At 37.1% G+C, this 19856-nt stretch overlaps 1 protein-coding gene across 1 annotated transcript in view; it reads left to right on the top strand.

Annotated features, from left to right (window-relative positions):
• The window catches only part of ETNK1 (ethanolamine kinase 1), a 65483-nt gene extending 56830 nt beyond the window's left edge, over window positions 1-8653 (top strand). Inside the window, exons 7-8 of the mRNA XM_032159821.2 lie at window positions 2449-2522; window positions 2848-8653. Coding sequence (XP_032015712.1) covers window positions 2449-2522; window positions 2848-2920 — 147 coding nt within the window. The 3' untranslated portion in view covers window positions 2921-8653. The remainder of the gene's footprint in view (window positions 1-2448; window positions 2523-2847) is intronic.
• The last annotated feature ends 11203 nt before the right edge of the window (window positions 8654-19856 follow it).

The raw sequence follows: 19856 nt of genomic DNA on the forward strand, positions 1-19856 counted from the left end.
CATTGAATGATTCTTTTACCTGTATGTGATTTTATAATTTTAACTTATTAGTTATTTGGAAAATAATTGATTCATTGAGTTGTATAGATCTTCCAAATGTTGACACATCTCATTATAAGATAGCTAAAGATCACATGTGTTGATATCACCACGAGTGTCATCAGAAAAACTTATAGTACTATATTGAGAAGCTGTTAAGCTCACAGAATCACATACAACTTTTCTCATGTTCTAATTTTAGGGTGAAAACTTGAATTTTATCATTGGCAACAAATACTGTCAGTTATTTTCACTGAAATGACAAGTTATCTTTTTTATAGTTGAGAAAATGTCTGCCAAATACCCAAGTCTGATAACTCTAGTTTGATAACTCTAGTTTGTATATTAGTCATTTTTTTGAAGTAAAAATTGTGTTCCATTAAAAATGTGCACATTCAACTCAAAAGTCAGTTACCCAAGTGTTTTTCCTGAGACAACCATTGTACTTTGGATATGCAGTAGACATGCTTTATGTGTGCTGCCTATTTCCTCCCACAGAATACTAGAGCATGTACTCCAGGGTAGAGATTTAATAAAATTAATAGTTTTAATGGCTTCCCAAAGGACATTCTTTAGTGATATTGGCTTTTTACTGTTACTGTGTGTTGGTGAAGCATAAGACTATTACACTAGTGTGATTTGCTACCACTGCCTTGACTTAAGGTAATAGTAGTTTCACCCTCACTGCTTTTGAACCATTGGTGCAAATGTTAACATAGTCAAAAAGGCACGTAACATATCAGTGTAATTATGAAAGTAATTTCGGGCCTCCGAAACCTCCCATGGATTCATCGACCACTTTAAGAACCTCTGACGTAGACTTTGACAAGAAGGAAGTCCTCTAATTTCATAATTTCATTTCTCAATACCTGATATGCTTTTTTAGATAGAAGACCATTTTTGAAAATTTTTATCATTTTTAATCATTCTGGTTTCATATAGTAAGAATAGCTAGCATTCTATTGAATGTTTGTTATATGCCAGGTATAGGTACTATTTTGACCTACATTTTACAGATGAGGAAATTAAGGCACTACGTTAAGTGCTTAAAGCCACATGCCAGAGCCCAGCTTGTTTTTTTAACTTTTATGCTTCATGTGCAAGTGACTTTAGTTGTTTAGTCTTTGCTACATTGTTTATTCTTTTCTATCCCTATATCAGGTAAGAAATTATATTCCTGTTCTTTTTTTTTTTTTTTTAAGAGACAGGGTCTCACTCTGTTGCCCAAGCTGGAGTGCAGTGGCATGCTCCTCACTGCAGCCTTGAACTCCTGAGCTCTAGCGATCACCAGCCTCCTGAATAGCTGAATAGTTAGTGGTATTTTTTTGAGGAAGCCAAAAACAAAATGCAGTGTGCTTTTTAAATAGAGATCTTTAGGTTGAAAATTTTTTTTTTTCATATATTATTTCCTTTAGTCTTTAAAAGAATCCTGTGTAGAATACAGAATGGCTAATATTCCCATCTTGTAAATGATAGATCTGACACTAAAGTTTGTGACTTATTAAAGGTTGCAAAGGTACTCAGAGATAGAGTCTGGACTGGAACCTCTACATCTTGTAATTCAAATTAAGAATTCTTTTTGGTATACTGTGCTGCTAGACCTTGGTATTTTTAAATGCCAGGGTTTGTTGAATACTTTTTTGTTAGAGCCCCTTTGTTACTGTTGCTGTAATGAATTTAGCTGAAACAAAAACCTTGTCTTTAATACTTTTTCTACTTAGAATATTTCTAGTTAGAATATAGTATTTCTGGGGAAGTGAAATCTTGTTCAGATTTTAAAATATTACCATGTTTAACTGAAAATAGATTGTAAAGCACACATAATTATTTTACAGTTACTAAATACATGCTAATTTCCCTGTAAGTCCAAAACCCATATTTTTCCTGACATAAGTTGTGTTACTTTATGTTGTGGTCTGTTATGCAGAATTAAGCCAATAAGATCATTTTCAGATGTTTGTCACCCTTAGAACATTTTTCACATTTAAATATATTTATTGCTGGTGAGATTTGGATTTTCTTTTGTGTTTATATTTTTATGTCAAGAAACAAAGGCCTTTGATATACTAATGTGTAAGCCTGTTAGCAATTATAACCATTAAAAACACTAACATCTATCAGTGCTGATGGTAAACTTTGCTTTATAAATAAGCACGTCACAAGAACTGGCCTCTGTTTTTCAAGTGATTATAATTTACCATAACCTCCTTTGGTGTTGACGAAAGTGATCTGTAGCCATCTAGTAGGTGTAGACGTCAGTAGGATCTAGGTTTTATATGCTTTATATAAAAAGAACAGCAAGAAAGTGTGGTGCATGGAGTTGATTTAGAGGATAGAATTAGCAATTAATGTGTGTTTTACAGAGAAATTCATTATCATAATTTTTTATTTCTCCTTCCTTCTTTTAAGGCTTCTCATTTCTTTTGGGGATTGTGGGCTTTGATTCAAGCCAAATACTCCACTATTGAGTTCGATTTCCTTGGGTAAGTTAAATTTTATTATATGATTACATTGGTCTCTGCTTTTGTTTGGATTAACATTTAGAATTCACAGGGAATATTGTAGTTATTTGCAATCAATTATAAAAGTTGTATACATTTAGTAATTGGTCTGTGAAGAAATTGCTATAAGCTGTTAAGTGCTCACAGGATTAGAAACGTGTCCAGTAGGTGGTGCAATAAACTAAAAATATGTCCTTTGAAAATCTTAAACTTTAAGAAAACCAGCTTAGAGGACTGAGTGAAAATAAGGGAAGCACCAAGTTTTTCAGCTTTGACTAATTTTTTTGTTGTTCTCTTTTCTCACTAGGTATGCAATTGTTCGTTTTAACCAATACTTTAAAATGAAGCCTGAGGTTACTGCATTAAAAGTGCCTGAGTAAAGAAGAGATTTAATTATTTTCCAGTAGCTGAGCAATGCTTGTGAATCTTTTCTTAAGAAATCCCAAAAAGCCAATGTTAGTTAAAATTCTGTTATTTCATTTGGTTATCTTGCTTTATAAATTATGCCTCTAAACAATCAAATCTATTTTTGAAATAGACTGAATGATGTCAAGAAATATACCTACTGCTATCCGTATGTGGTGGATTAGAAATGTGTTAAATCTGCAAAAGGTATAAAGATGTCGGTTTAAGCATTTCTTTGATAATTTAACCTATGTTGTATGTGAATTATTTATTATAAACTTAACACGATTCTGTGACTGTTTTTCTGTTTCATGTTCGTTGAGTGTAAGCAATGAAAATGTCCCAAATACATTTTTTTAAGTTTTACTTTAATAAGATTAATTTCAGTAAACATTCTAGTTGTTCAATGTAACCTTTTTATCTTGATGCATTGTTAGTAAAATGAATCATTTACTCTTGAAATGCCAGTCATTGACTGATGTAGATAATTTAGGATTTTCATATAAAAATGTCTGTTTAGGAAGGTGAAATACATTCACTGTCTCTGTTGGTGGTACATCTTGTTGAATTCAATATTGGAAAGTATTTCTTTTTGAGGTAATATAACTTAGAATTAAATCCCTGTTTCTCTATGTAGTCTGGCAGTATAAATATAAATATTTACCATATAATCTTGGAATAAGTATGAGTTAATGTTACCAAAATCTGTATTAAATAATGTTTTCAAATGCTAAATACGGTCAAGTTACTATTTTCAGTTTTAAAAATTTTATAGTATCAAATTGTTTCTAACCAAAAATTTCCTTTTACTTCTAGAGATGCTTTATGTTTTTGATTATTAAATAGTCACTAGTATTGCTAATTTTTGAAACAAATATACAAAATTTATCATATGTAGAAATAAGAAAATATTGTTTAGGTTAATTATTTTTTACCTATCCAGAGTCATTCCTTAGATTTCAGTTTCATGTTTTAGTTTCATGTTTCATTCCTTACATTTTAGTTTCATGTTTTAGTTTGATTCTATGTTTTTAGACTGATAGCAAATGATTACTTGATACATGTAAGTTCAGCGTTATATGTTGAGGCAGTTATATAATTAAATAAGGAACACTTAGGGCATTGATCTTGTACACTTAAAATCTGACAAATGACAAAATGTGAATTAAGCATAAATAGTCATGGCAGGAGGGCTTTTGTGTATTTCTCTTGTTTTTGTTTAACTGTATTTTTAATTTTGTTTGGTTGTAAGAGGGAGGTAATTATTGTATGGAAAGAAGTTAGATCTTTCAGATAGATAAATAGGCTTCAGGTTTTGAAGTCTGCTGTGTGTAGTTGAGCAGTCATGGTTAACTTTGCTTAGAAAATTAGTCTGACAAGCTTTGCACTTCGGTCACATAAGTGCCCATGTACAAAGTTGGCTTACTGGATCTGCATATTCAAAATATGCAACTACAAATTTGTCCTCTGAGAAATCTTCTGAGGAGTCTAATGTATTCCAAATGGCTTAATATTCTCAGACAAATGCTTTAAAATACTTGGATTATCTCAAGATTTTTGAAGCTAATAAAGTAAATAGAAACACAGGCCATTTTAAATGGTAAATTCTAGTTACATAAGTAGAATCTTAAAATATGTTTGTATCTATAACAGTGTTAGACCAGATTTGGTTTCTACCTCCCCAATGTTATAAATGTTCACTTTTGTTTTTATAAACCATATTACTGTAAGATCAATAGAACTTTGCCTAGTTGATTAAGTGAATGGAACCAATTAAACAACTAGTAGCTTTTTATAATGTTAGTGTGAACTTGAAGAATTGTTTTTGGTGGAATTTTTGTCTATGGTTAGAACATTTTCATAAAACAGATAAAGAATGTGTAATACTCTTGATTTTTTTTTTTTTTTTTTTTTGCTTTCTGCCTTCTAAAGTGCAACAGTATATATCTTGTAGAACTGTGAGAGGAGAGAAGATAATTTTTCTACCTTACTCCATATTCTTACTTCAAACTATTTTGAATAGAGGTTCACTGAGCCATTGCTGATAGACTGTGCATAGCTATTAGCTGTCACACTATTGTAGGTTTTTTGGAGAGATTCATAGGGAAGTGAATGTAACCAGGAATAAAGGCTCTCACTTTAGCTCTCGGCATATGCAGTGGATCTTGGGAACAAAATAAGATATTTAATCTATTTTCCCTACTCTGGCTAGATTTTGGTTGTTGTGATGCTCCTACTTCATGTATAGATTTTTGGGATTGTGGTGCAGGCTAATAATAGGGTTCAGAATTGCTTCCCTTTTATATCGATCATGTAAGGGATTCTAAAGGAGGGTAAATCTCAAAGTGCTCTAAAATCATCCCTCTAAAATTTGTCCTGTGGTGTGCTGAGATGTCTGTTGCCTTTTTGTGTTAAGCTAAGGAACTTGAATGCCTTACCTAATAACTCAACTAGTAGTAAGCTCATTTTGTAAATAAGAAAATGGCTGTAAGAAGTGGCATTCATGTATATTCAATGTTAGTCAATAGACCATAGTGGCCTGGATGCTTTAACAAGCAAAATTCTGCAACTTTTTTTCGTTTTTTTCCCCTTCATACTTGTATGATCTCACCTGACCAGTGATTTCTTTTCCTCCTAACCCCATGCTACCACCATTTTCTGGAAATCAAAGAGATGTGGTAGTAAATCATACAATACACATGATCATCTGAGATCAATATGAGCACAAAACTCATCAAGTAGGTCTGCCTGGAATGTATATAAAATAATGTAAATAAAAATTTGTAAATTAGTGTGAATTGTATCTTGCATATGAGATTGTGTATTGTTTTGCATTCTCTTCCCTTTTGTAGAAATTTTTCTGTAAGGAAATGATTCAGCTTGTTGGTTTTAGAGTAAAAATAGCCAACAGTTATGGCTACACAGTGAGATCACAGGAACTGGAAATAGGGTTTGTCGGCTTTGGTTCAATGTCAGTACTTCTTTATTTAGCCTCTCAGTGCTTAATAAGACTTTTCTTTATTTTTTAGTTAGCCGTTAGGTTTTGTGAGGTTAGATTCCTGGAAGCAGTGAATTTATACACTGTTACATTAATAGAGCTCCATTCTTTGAGTTATGATTCCAAGCTAAAGGAAATTAAAAATGTAATTTAATAATTACCTATTTTTAGGGTTGTTGATTTTTTTCTACAAAAAGCCTTGAAATTTTAGATATCCCAATGTGAATCTAAGTTCCATATATACAGAAATTAGACAAATGATAAGTCTTTAGTTCAACTTAAGCATATCTCAAATGACTTCTCTAAATTTAAAGTTGATCATGATAGGATCATAAAAGACAGAAAAGACATAAGTAATCTTGTAATGACAATTATTTCCATTTTTGCTGAACTAAAAATATTTAACTTCATAAATATATGTTACTACAGCTTCCAGATTTAAAGAAAAAAAGTTTCCCCCAAACACTCTCAATTAAAAGTTAGAACCCTCCACTTTTAAAATTATACAAATATTTCTTTTTTACATTACACAGAAGCCGCCTGTACCATTTTACGAATTTCATAATATAAGTGAAAATACTGTCATTTCGATTTTCTGCTTTAAATTGCTTTTAATAAGCATTCCAAAGTGACACAGACTTAAGCTTTTAATCAATCAGTCATTCAGTTGATAGACAAAGTTAGCGATGCTTTATGCCAGGAAACTTGTTGACAGTAACTTGTGCGACTTTATGCAGAAGACAAATGCTAGTAATTATTATGCACAGAGGAAAAATAATTTTAAGTATGTGGTAAAGCAGCTTCATCTTTCAAAATTGATTTGCTCTGGTTTTTCTTTAGTCCATTAGGTTGCAGAATGTCCTTTTACTGGGAATTTAGTTGTGTATTAAGATAACCTGTTTTCAGTTCTTTTTGAAAAGAAGACATTATTAGTTATATTGAACCACCTTATTTTAAAATTTTTAACTTTCATATACCACTTGTGTGATTCCAGTGTCACGTCTTGGGTTTGATGTTGTTGGACAGAAAAGTGTATCAATTATTTTAAATGAATTTTTTCCCCATGTTTGAGGCTTAGTCTGTAAATGTGTTGCTGTAACAGAAAATACTTGGGTATGCATTACTTGAATACTTGAAAACTGAAATTAATAAGATGTATTACATAATGAATTAGATTTTTCTGAACAGTTTTTACACTGAAAATCTTCATTTCTGAATTGCAATTTGAAATGGAATGAAGGCCTGAATTATTTGGGTAGAAAAAATTATGATAGTGCTTATAAGAACTGTAAACTCTTTTAAACTCTTTTGTGTTTGACGCATCAAACTTCAAGTTTTTTATAAGTTTCTCTCCTGAAATTTTCTTTCTCTTCTGTACTTTATGCACTTACTATACTACTGATGTAATAAACGGGCAGGGTTAAAAATATTGTATCTGTATTCATTGTGAATCCTATAGCTTTTCTAGTTAACAAAAAATCGCTTTCTAAAATACTCTTAATCCCATTGTTTTGGTTAACATCTTACCCGTTTGTGGTATTTCAAATGCCATTAATCATTTTAGTACAACACCTATGTTTATAAAAATTTGAAACATTACATATTGTGTTTGAAACTGATTAGTGAAGAGTAAGAAAAAAACTAGCCAACAGAATTGTAGGTGATGCATTAGTTAAATTTCAAAACTCAAAATAAAGGAACTTTCAGAGATCTGTTGAAATCCAGTGGTATCCCTGTAAATTAGCTCCTGTGACTGGAAAAGACCCCAAAAAGGCAGTGGAGGAGATTAGTGTTCACTTGCTGTGGTTGTGGTGTGCTGCTACTTAATTATAGGTAGTGACACACTGAAATTCTTACTGTCCAATAATCCGAAGTAGTTTCCTGTATTTATCTGTACTAAATTGACTATAAATTGAGTCTGCAAAGGAAACTTTTTGACTCTACTGTATTTAGGAGCCTTTGTACAGCTTGGTCAAATCTCCATGATATGAAGTATTTGAGTTTTAAAATATACTGTTATTAAAAGGAAAAAGACATGGCCATTATTCCATGTGCTTAAATGATAATTTCCTTATTCAGTTTCAGAAGAAAAAGAATGAAATTGGGTAACTGTCATTGCGTTAGCTGTATGTTGAATTGGGAAATTGTGGCATAAAGCTTAAATTCGTGTTTCTCAAATGTGAACCATAGTAGTATAATGCTGCTTTGTATATAATGTAAGTGCTACAAATAGTCTCAGCACTGAAAAATGTATTGATACCTCTTAAATGAATGCAACTTTTGATGTAGGTGTTTTGATATGCCTCAGAAAATATCTGAGTGTCTGAGAATTTGTTAATCTGTTTGGTAATGAAGATACTTCCTGTTTTTTTTGTTTCATATTTTCATGTTTAAAATTTAAGTTTTACATTTTTACTACTGGTTAATTTAAATAAAATTTGTTCTGTGGATAAAATGAGGTTGGCAGTGAAGAAAATTAAAAACAGCCTCATTCATGTAACTGGTTAAGTAAAAATACGTTTTCACTATGTGTTCATAAACTTTTAATGAAGCTGTTTGTCTTTCAGTTCAAATATAAGTGATGTTTAGGCTTTATTTCTGTTAATAAGGCTTTTTACCATTGATTAAATGAAGGAATGTATCTTTTTGAAGAGATTTATATTCTGTAAATAAAAATTGGTTGTAACAATAAAGTTGAGTTCTAACTACAGTGTATTCATAAATTTTATTGTTACTTCAACTTATTGTTGAGGTTTTCCTTGTGAATATCTGCAAACAAGACTTTCCAAAGTTAGTGTATAAATGTATATGTGGAGTGATTCTTTAAATTCTAGTTTTTTGTTTTTTTAGTTTTATATAGATTAAAAAGTTTTGAAAAAATGTTTACTTTTGGAAAAATTTGATTGAGATGAGACTATGGAATTTACATAACTTATAAACATTTCTGTTTACCTAGTTTAAAAATTCATTATTCTTCTAACTATTATGCTTTGTGTCTTCACTATTCTTTGGAACCAGAGTTGGGAAACATAGAGGAATAAAGACACTGTCTGAGACGTAGCATCTTATGGTCTAGGCAGGGATTATCCATTTAAACAACAAACTCTTAAAATTATCAGATAGTGTGATAGATGATCTCTGCCTTCAGGTAATGTTTATTTGCCATGAGGATCAGTTGTCCATAACAAAAATAGTCACTAATTTGTCTTTGTGTGTGTGGTTTTGGTGGAATGTTTTCCAGTTTGGGTTTGTCTGAGACTTTCTGATGATTAGTTTGCAGTTATGTATCCCCAACTGGGGATAATATCAACAAGTTCCTCATCTCACATACGATACCTTAACAAGTGATATGTCCTTGTTAAGGTATCACATGTGAGATGAGGAACTTGTTGACGTTAACTTTGACCACCTGGTTAAAGTATTGTTCTGTGTCTTCACTGTATATTTCCCCCTTGCAACAAATAGGCAATCTGTGGGAAAGTGCTTTAGATTGAGTATTTTGTTCCCCTACAAACATCCCGTTTTCCTCCCCTGATTTAGCAATACTTGATGATTCTTACCCAATCCAGTCTTTATTATGATGATTGTAAGATGGTGTTTTAAAAATATTGCTATGTTCTCCTTTTCTCAGCATTTTACTGAAAGGAATTGTCCTCTTATTGGCATCTATCTACCTACCTACCTGCCTATCAATCATCTATCATCTGTTTGTATTTTAAGTATAGACTCGTAGATTTCTGTTTTATTCTGTGCATTATAATCTGCTATTAATACTGTATTTATTCGTGTTGTTGTTAAAATTGTCTGAGATTGGTCTTGAGGGAGCCCCTCAAATCTGGTTCCTTTTGCTATGCTCCCAACATGTTTTGAGCACTTACTTTCTGGCAAAAGAAGTCATTCTAGATTCATCTTGTACCTTTTCTGCCTCAGCCCTGGAATCAGCCATTTCTCCAAAGAACCTAAAGGTTCCATGTAGGAGGAATGGTGTTTAGAAACTAAGATCTGAGATCTTGGTGTGCTTATTGGCTCCTGAGATATTACTGATCCATCCTAGGTTCTTTTGGCTGGCAGAGCAAGAAAGCGCACGCACACACACATTTATGTACAAATCTCTTTTTTAGAGATTGTGAGTTCATACTGTTACCTCCAATTTCTACACTTGATCTTAGCCAAAAGGTCAAGTTATACCTCCAGCTTCTAACTAGAATTTTTCCTTGCCTCTCATTCATATTTGTTTCTCCCTTTACCCACTATGATTACATTTGTGTGTGTTTTTAAGAATTCCACATAATTGATGTGCTTGTTTAGAATGTGTCACATTGTGTCCGAAATTGGTGGGTTCTTGGTCTCACTGACTTCAAGAATGAAGCCACGGACCCTCGCGGTGAGTGTTACAGTTCTTAAAGATGGTGTGTCCGGGGTTTGTTCCTTCTGATGTTCGGATGTGTTTGGAGTTTCTTCCTTCTGGTGAGTTCGTGGTCTCACCAGCTTCAGGAGTGAAGCAGCAGACCTTCCTGCTGAGTGTTACAGCTCATAAACGCAGTGCTGACCCAAAGAGTGAGCAGCAGCAAGATTTATTGCAAAAAGTGAAAGCACAAAGCTTCCACAGTGGGGAAAGGGAGCCAAGCAGGTTGTGGTTGCTGGCTCAGGCAGCCTGCTTTTATTCTCATATCTGACTCCACCCACATCCTGCTGATTGGCCCATTTTACAGAGAGCTGATTGGTCCGCTTTGCCAGGGTGCCGACTGGTGTGTTTATAAACCTTGAGCTAGACACGGAGTGCTCATTGATGTATTTACAATCCTTTAGCTAGACACAAAAGTTCTCCAAGTCCCCACTAGATTAGCTAGACACAGCACCAATTGGTGCGTTTACAAACTTTGAGCTAGACACGGAGTGCTGATTGGTGCATTTACAAACCTTGAGCTAGACACAAAGTGCTGATTGGTGCATTTACAAACCTTTAGCTAGACATAAAAGTTCTCGAAGTCCCCACCCAACTCCGGAGCCCAGCTGGCTTTGCCTAGTGGATCCCTCGCTGGGGCTGCCGGCGGAGCTGCCCTCCAGTCCTATGGTGCACGGCCACACTCTTCAGCCCTTGGGCGGTGGCTGGGACCGGGCACCGTGGAGCAGGGGGCGGCGCCTGTCGGGGAGGCTCGGGCTGCGCGGGAGCCCATGGGGGTTGGGGAGAGACGGGCATGGCGGACGGCAGGTCCGGAGCCCTGCCCTGCGGGGAGGCGGCTGGAGGCCCAGTGAGAATTTGAGCATGGCACAGGAAGGCCGGCAGTGCTGGGGGACCCAGCATACCCTCCACAGCTGCTGGCCCAGGTGCTAAGCTCCTCACTGCCCGGGGCTGGCGGCGCTGGCCAGCCTCTCCGAGTGTGGAGCCGCTGAGCCCACACCCACCTGGAACTTGCGCTGGCCTGCGAGGGCCACGCGGGCCACGCACGGCCTCGGTTCCCACCTGTGCTTCTCCTTCCACACCTCCCTGCAAGCAGAGGGAGCCAGCTCCGGCCAGCCCAGAGAGGGGTTCCCACAGTGCAGCAGCTGAAAGGCTCCTTAAGCGTGGCCAGAGTGGGCACTGAGACCAAGGAGGCGCCGAGAGCGAGCTAGGGCTGCCAGCATGCTGTCACCTCTCAATATGAGAGTGTATAAGGTGTACAAATTACTCGTTTTTGTAAACTTTAATCATTTGATTAAAGTGGTATCTGCTGGATTCCTCCCAATTCTGCCTCTCCCTCATCCCTCCTTTTTTCCCCCCGTTTTTCCCTTTTAATTAATATCCTGTGTGCGTGTGTTGAGGGGGATACTTTGAAACTATGCAAATCTTTTGCCATTAATTTTAGCATCCATTGGTGGGTTTTGTTTGAAACAATTAGGTGTTTGTCTAACATTGATTTTCTATTTCCCTCTTCTACATTTGGAAATGGGAATTTTGCTGGAATGAGGAGTGATACCTTTTTTTACACTTATTTACTTAACTATATCAGTAAGGACTCAGATACTTAATTCACTGGCCTATAATCCACTACAGTAATTTTTTTGGCCAAGTTTTTGATCGAAAAATAATTTTATTGCTCAAGTTTTTCGTTTTGGCAATTGGGAACTTTTTCAACTTGGCTTCTGTATCCTTTCAACATGCCTATGGTACAGGAATTGAGAAGAAATTACTGATGCAGATAGTGAGGGTATGGAAGTCCTCAGTAAGGTTTTCCTTTTAACCTGGTGGCTCACGCCTGTAATCCTAGTACTTTGGGAGGCCAAGGTGGGTGGATTGCCTGAGCTCAGGAGTTCGAGACCAGCCTGGGCAACACAGTGAAACCTTATATCTACTAAAATACAAAAAAATTAGCCAAGTGTGGCGGTGTATGTTTGTAGTTCCAGCTACTCGGGAGGCTGAGGCAGGAGAATTGCTTGAATCCAGGAGGCGGAAGTTGCGGTGAGCTGAGACTGGGCCGCTGCTCTCCAGCTTGGGCAACAGAGCAAGACTCTGTCTCAAAAAAAAGAAAAGGCAAGCAGCCCCAAATCATTTTCCCTTCTAACAAAGAGCAGCCTGTAAAATTGAGCTGCAGACATAGATGCCGGCAGTTGTGCCAATCATGTTCAAATCATGTTCAGAATGGCGGTCGGTCTTCCCTTCTTTGCCAGCCATGTGTACAGTAAGGAGCAGATAAGATGGTGCCGGCCAAGGGGAAAGTTCATTTGCTTAATAAGCTTAGGGTGGGGCGTCCAGCTTTCCCAGGCAATATGATGGAACCAATCTATTAGCCCAATCTGTGAGCCCTACATAAATCAGACACTGCCTCCTCAAGCCAGTTTTATAAAATCCAGACATAGGTGGTTGGCTGGCCTTTTCCTCTCCAAAGTCCCTTCTCTCTCACTAGATAGCTGTTTTCCTTTCTCTTTCTTTTGCCTATTAAACCTCTGCTCCTAACCTCCTTCTGTATGTCTGTGTCCGAAATTTTTATGGCAGGAGATGACAAACCCCAGGTATTTACCCCAGACAATGTAGCCACTTTATCTACATAATTATTTTATGTATTTATTATTTCTTAACCTCTAGCACTTGCAATGTAAGCCTACATAATTTTTTGAGCACTTCTTTTTCTAACAACATGAGGTGTTTCAGGCTCATCTTGTACCTTCCCTGCCCCAACCCTCAATTCAACTATTTCTTCAAGGAGTTCTGATCTCTCTCTTTTTTTTTCTATTTATTAGAGAATGGTATTTAGAAACCAAGACTGGGTGCCAGGTGTGCTTATTACTACTGAGTTCTTCCTACTTCTTTTTTTTTTTTTTTTTTTGAGATGGAGTCTTGCTCTGTCACCAGGCCGGAGTGCAGTGGTGTGATCTCAGCTCACTGCATCCCCCACCCCCCAGGTTCAAGCAATTCTCCTGCCTCAGCCTCCTGAGTAGCTGGGAGTACAGGCATACGCCACCACACCCAGCTAATTTTTCTATTTTTAATAGAGATGGGGTTTCACCCTGTTGGCCAGGATGGTCTTGATCTCTTGATTTTGTGATCCACCCGCCTCAGCTTCCCAAAGTGCTGGGATTACAGGTGTGAGCCACCACGCCTGGTCTGAGTTCTTGCTACTTCTACATTCCATCAGTGGACATTTAGAAAATAAATATGCGTAGACTGATATACACACACATGCCTCTATACTTTTTCATCCATGTTTGTAACTTTTTATTTTGAACTCATTTCAAATACACAGAAAAGTCACAAGAATCATTTAGTGAACTATTTTTTCCCATGTCCTCCAATAAGTATTTGTTTTATCATTTTCTCTCTACATCTATATTTTTGTGAATTATTTGAGAGCAAATTGCACACATAAATTTCCTTTATTCCTCAATTCTTGTATTTTCTAAAAACACTATTTTGACCCCCATTGTTTCTGATGAGCAGTTGATCATTCAAATGAATGTCACTCTGTATATAGTGTGTTATTTTTTAGTGACTACTTTCAAGATTTTCTTTTTTTTTTTTGAGACAGAGTCTCGCTGTCACCCAGGCTGGAGTGCAGTGGCGCGATCTCGGCTCACTGCAGGCTCCGCCCCCTAGGGTTCACGCCATTCTCCTGCGTCAGCCTCCCGAGTAGCTGGGACTACAGGTGCCCGCCACCTCGCCCAGCTAATTTTTTGTATTTTTAGTAGAGACGGGGTTTCACTGTGTTAGCCAGGATGGTCTCAATCTCCTGACCTCCTGATCTGCCCTCGTCGGCCTCCCAAAGTGCTGGGATTACAGGCGTGAGCCACCGCGCCTGGCCAAGATTTTCTTTTTTCATTTGGTTTTCAGTAATTTGATTATGGTATGCTTTGGTGCAATTTACTTTGTATTTATTATCTTGCTTGGGTTTTGAACCACTTGGATCTATAAATTTATGTCTTTTATGAAATTTGGGAAATGTCATTCTCATTTTTTTGTCCCTATGATACGTTAAAGTTTGATATGTTGAAGTTCCTGATCGTTATGTGATTCTGTCAATTTCACCTTGTATCTCTTGTAGTTTCTGCTTCATATAGGTTGTTGCTGTGTTATTTGGTGCATAAATAGACATAATAGATGTTCATTGTAAATTGTGGCTTTTACCATTGTGAGGTTTCACTCTTCATCTCGTTTAATAGTTTTTGGTCTGAATTCTACTTTGACATTAGGATCATAACCCTCCTTTCTTATTTCTAATTACCTGGTTTATATTTGTTCATCCCTTTAACTTTTTTGAGTTACTGTTTTAATGTGTCTCTTATATACAATATATAATTGGATTTTAGCCTATGAGTCAATTTGAAAATCTTTTCATGTTAATGTACCCATTCATATTTTTTGCATGACTGATATGTTTGGACTCAACTCTGGCCATGTTAGTCTGTGTTAAAATTACTATGTATTGTTAAGATTTGTTATTTTTTCTGTATCTAGTTTGTCTTTTTTGTTATTTTGCTATTTGTATTCAGGAAGGTTTGTATTTTTGTTCCAGTGGTTTTCTTTATATAATTTTTATAGGGGCCTTTTCTCTTATTTAGCTTTTCCTGTCTTGCCTGTCAGTTTTAAATTCTATCCTCTGACTCCAACTTATTTATTGAACAGTCAGTGATGTTACTCTACTTCTCTCTCTCTCTTTTCTTCTCCCATTTTATTTAATTAACATTCTTTGAATGTTAGAACATATAACATTTCCATACAGTCAAATAATGTCCCTATCCTTGTTTGATTCTTACCTCTACAATTATATACATTAAATTCATTTTTTATTGTTGTTATTCATACTTTTCTTCTAATGCTCTTGACCAGGTTAACTCTTACTCTGTTAAAACTTTTAAAAACTGTTTTGGAGGTAAGACTTTCAGAGAGCCATCTTTCTGCTTCGTCAGCTGTCTCTTTTGCCCCCATCCCCTTCTCAGTGCAGTGCTGTAGGAACACATTCCACAAAGACACAAAGATAGGATTTGATTTTGGAAAGAGATAAAAACTGGAAATAATTGTCCAGAATAGTTTTTTTCTGAGTTGATATGATGCTCTCAAATCTGCTGCATTGAAGAACCTATACTTCAGTACTTTGGAAGTTGTGAATTCATTTTTTTTAACCACATATTTCTACATGGTTTGGTTTTAATTTATTTAGTTGAGCCTGAATTGAGGGAAGTATTTAAATACTTTGTAAACTGCCATTGATTTCCTAGAGGTGACTAGAATTCAGTCTTCTTAGAATCTAGCATCCCAGCAGCTTTTGAAGTCCCACCAGTGTGTAGTCTTAAAAATGTGTGTCCAGCCGGGCGCGGTGGCTCACGCTTGTAATCCCAGCACTTTGGGAGGCCGAGGCGGGCGGATCACGAGGTCAGGAGGTCGAGACCAAGGTGAAACCCCGTCTCTACTAAAAAAAAATACAAAAAATTAGCGGGGCGTGATGGAGGGCGCCTGTAGTCCCAGCTACTCGGTGAGGCTGAGGCAGGAGAATGGCGTGAACCCGGGAGGCGGAGCTTGCAGTGAGCCGAGATTGCGCCACTGCACTCCAGCCTGGGTGACAGAGCATGACTCCGTCTCAAAAAAAAAAAAAAAAAAAAAAAAATGTGTGTCCATAACATTGAAACAAGCTTTAAACGATTTTCTCTCTCTAGATGAGTTTCAGCCAAAGCCTATAATTGTTTTTCTCAGACTATTGCATAAAAGTCAATAAAACCCAAGCCAAGCATTATTGACTTTTGATACCAAAACTTTATTTTTAAAAATGGCTGTCATTAAGATTTGGCGGTTGCATTGCTTTATCTCCTCTGACCCCTTCTGTCAATGAGATTATCACAAAAGAAGAATCAGCCTAAAACTCTTCTTTGACATATCAGGTATTTTTACTGTATTATTTTAATTCAACACAACATCATGAATCAAACATTCTGGTTTCTACTGCGATTTCTCTAGTTGGTTTTCTCAACTATATTATGATTCTTAATAGTTGAAAAATTATTTAGACTTATAAAAATATATATTCGGTAATCAGTTGATAAGGATTGCCATTTTAATCTTCTTACCACATTTCAAGAAGCTAACTAAAACTGTTCTCTTTTTTTTCTAGTTTTGTAACACTTGGAAAGAATTTAAAATGTTATTGTGCTTCTTGCAGGTTTTCTTTTTTCTTTTCCACATGGAAACAGAAGGCTGTGTAGGTGCCTTGTAAAAGTCTGTCTTGGTGACATCCCTAACAAGAACCTAAAGCAATCTTGCTAAAAAATATTTCTGAGTTACAGCTTTGAAATATTCTAAAACAGAAAATTCATTAACTAGGAAGAAAATGTAACCATTTGACCACATTTGCCAGTGAATTTCCTTCCTTGGTTAGAGGAGGAGAATTCTTTGTCTTAAATTACCTGGTAATTTTATTGACAATATCAGCTCATTTACCTTTGCAATACAAATGAAGGATGAGAGGGGGGTTGCTAATTGCACCAGTCTTTGTAAAGTTTGAATGGAGTTTAGTTTTTCTCTTGTTTATCCTTGTCAACCCTGAGTATCTCACTGGAGACAGAAAGTAGAGGTAAAGTGTTACATAGTAGAAAGGCCCTGTTCAGGTGGCAAGAAGTCCCATTAATGACCATGGGTTTTCTGGGCTTCATATTCCCATTTATAAAATGATCAGATTAAATAAGATTACCTCTAGAGTCTGTTCTATTTCTAAAATGCTAAGATATGGTAACCGAAATGTTACCAGAAAGGGATCCCAATCCGGAGCCCAAGAGAGTGTTCTTGGACCTCACGCAAGAAGGAATTTGAGGTGAGTCTATAAAGTGAAAGCAAGTTTATTAAGAAAGTAAGAGAATAAAGAATGGTTATTTCACAGGCAGAGCAGTGGTATAGGCCGCCTGACTGAGTATATAGACAGTTATTTCTCGATCATATGCTAAACAAGGGGTGGATTATTCATGAGTTTTCTGGAAAAGAGGTGGGCAATTACCACAACTGAGGGTTCCTCTTGCTTTTAGACCACACGCGATAACTTCTGGACATTGCCATGGCATTTGTAAACTGTCATGGCACTGGTGGGAGTATCTCTTAGCATGCTAATACATTATAATTAGCGTATAATGAGCAGTGAGGATGACCAGAGGTCACTTTTGTTGCCATCTTGGGTTTGGTGGGTTTTAGCTGGCTTCCTTTTCGCTTGGTGTTTTAGCAGCAAGGTCTTTGTGAACTGTATCTTGTGCTGACCTCCTAACTCATCCTGTGACTAAGAATGCCTAACCTCCTGGGAATGTAGCCCAGTAGATCTCAGCCTTGTTTTACCCAGCCCCTATTCAAGATGGAGTCACTCTGGTTCAAACACCTCTGACAAAAATACTTCTAAAAATCTTTAATACAGAAATTGAGATCTTCTAATATTTTTCTATTACTGTGGTATATCACTTCTTTCCCTTTGTGCACCCTGCTTAAAATTTCAACTCACTCAGAAGATACAGGAGCTGACTGTCCCTGTAGCTCTGCTGTATCGGAACACTGCCTACCTTAAGGAAAGAACTTTGGCGGTCTCAGGCTTTGAATTTTATTTCCTGTAGTTTTTTCTCTCTGAAATCTTATATAGGCTTTTCCTGAGTAAGGGTCATTTTCACTTAGCTTTTTGATGGTATAATGGACTGAATGTTTGTGTCCCCCCTCTAAGTTCAAATGTTGAAGCCCTAACCCTCCTTGTGGCTGTACTTGGAGATGGGAGCCTCTTAGGAAGCAATTAAGGTTGGATGAGGTCCTAAGGGTGGAGCCCTGATAGGATTAGCATCTGTATAAAAAGAGACACCTGAGAGCTTCGCCTACACGCTTCCCCACTGAGGGAAGACCGTGTGACTACACAACAGGAAGGTGATTGTTTGCAAGCCAGGAAGAGAGACCTCACCAGAAACCAAATTGGCGGGCACCTTGATCATGGACTCCTGGGCTCCAGAACTGTAGGAAAATACATTTGTGTTGTGGAAGCCACCCGGCCCATGGTATTTCGTTATGGCAGCCTGAGCAGAGGTGGTAGCTATGTGGACTGTTTTTGGACTTCTCTATTGTAAGTACCTGAGGGAAATGTGTGTATGTTGAGGGTGGTGTTTAGGGATGCAGTAGAAAAATATTTTACAAAGTACTTCCCTTTCTTTCTTGCTTTAGCTGAGAACAGTGTTTCTCCTGAGGATACCACTTAGTCACAGTCCCCAAAGGCTGTTCATTCTTTCATTAATCATTTTTCTAGGGCTCAGAGGCTTGTGGATATTTTCTTAGCCTCCCACTGCTATCTCTTGCCAATGAACACTTGCCCTATGCGAAGTTCATGAGATATGGCTATGTCACACCCGACTTGTCTTTCCTATTGGTCATTTCCTATTCTGGTCGCTCTTTCTTCCTCATGAAGAGCTTTAGTATCTCTGAATCCCATTCTCCCACTGCTGCTGTCACCACAGGCAGCTTACTTGAGAATGACCCCTCCAGCAACTCAGGCTGAAAGCGCCTGGGCCTCTTCAAATTTTAGTATTATTCATTTCCATTTTATCTCAACATCCCATGTGGATAGTCATAATCTGTGCCTAACTCCTGACCTGAAAAATGCATCACCACTGAAATGTAAAAACTAATATTAATCTTTGGCTATGCTTTTCTGTTCATCCAGCGTTTTTCTTTTTTTTTTTCTTTTCACTTCACCTTTTCTTTTACCTTGTAAAACCTCCAGACTTTGGACCGTATTCATTTCTGTCCAAATATCCCCCTTTTGGCCTATTATTATCTAGGCTAGACTCCTGCCAGCGTCTTTTTTTTTTTTTTTTTTTTTTTTTTGAGACGGAGTCTCGCTCTGTCGCCCAGGCTGGAGTGCAGTGGCACAATCTCGGCTCACTGCAAGCTCTGCCTCCCGGGTTCAGGCCATTCTCCTGCCTCAGCCTCTCCGAGTAGCTGGGACTACAGGCGCCCGCCACCACGCCCGGCTAATTTTTTTTGTATTTTTAGTAGAGACGGGGTTTCACTGTGGTCTCGATCTCCTGACCTCGTGATCTGCCTGCCTCGGCCTCCCAAAGTGCTGGGATTACAAGCGTGAGCCACCTGCCAGCGTCTTTAACTACTGGCCATCACCATTTTTCTCTCACCAATATCCAGCCAATTCTTAGACTTGGATATATCCAACCACTCCTGCCTCTGGGGCTGGCCCTGCCCCGTGACAATTTTGCTAGTTGATGCTGTTGTACCCGAGCGAGTTAGAAAAATGCCACACTTTGAGACGAATTAAGAGTCCTTTATTAGCTGGCGACCGAGAGACGGCTAACGCTCAAAATTCTCTCGGCCCCGAGGAAGGGGCTTGATTAACTTTTATAACTTGGTTTAGGAAGGAGAGGTGGGGGGGGTCTAGTTGAAACAATTTTACACAAGTATAGCAGTCAAAAAGTTAAAAGGATAA

The sequence above is a fragment of the Hylobates moloch genome, unplaced genomic scaffold (genome assembly GCF_009828535.3).
Source record: "Hylobates moloch isolate HMO894 unplaced genomic scaffold, HMol_V3 SCAFFOLD_8, whole genome shotgun sequence".
Classification (NCBI taxonomy): domain Eukaryota; kingdom Metazoa; phylum Chordata; class Mammalia; order Primates; family Hylobatidae; genus Hylobates; species Hylobates moloch.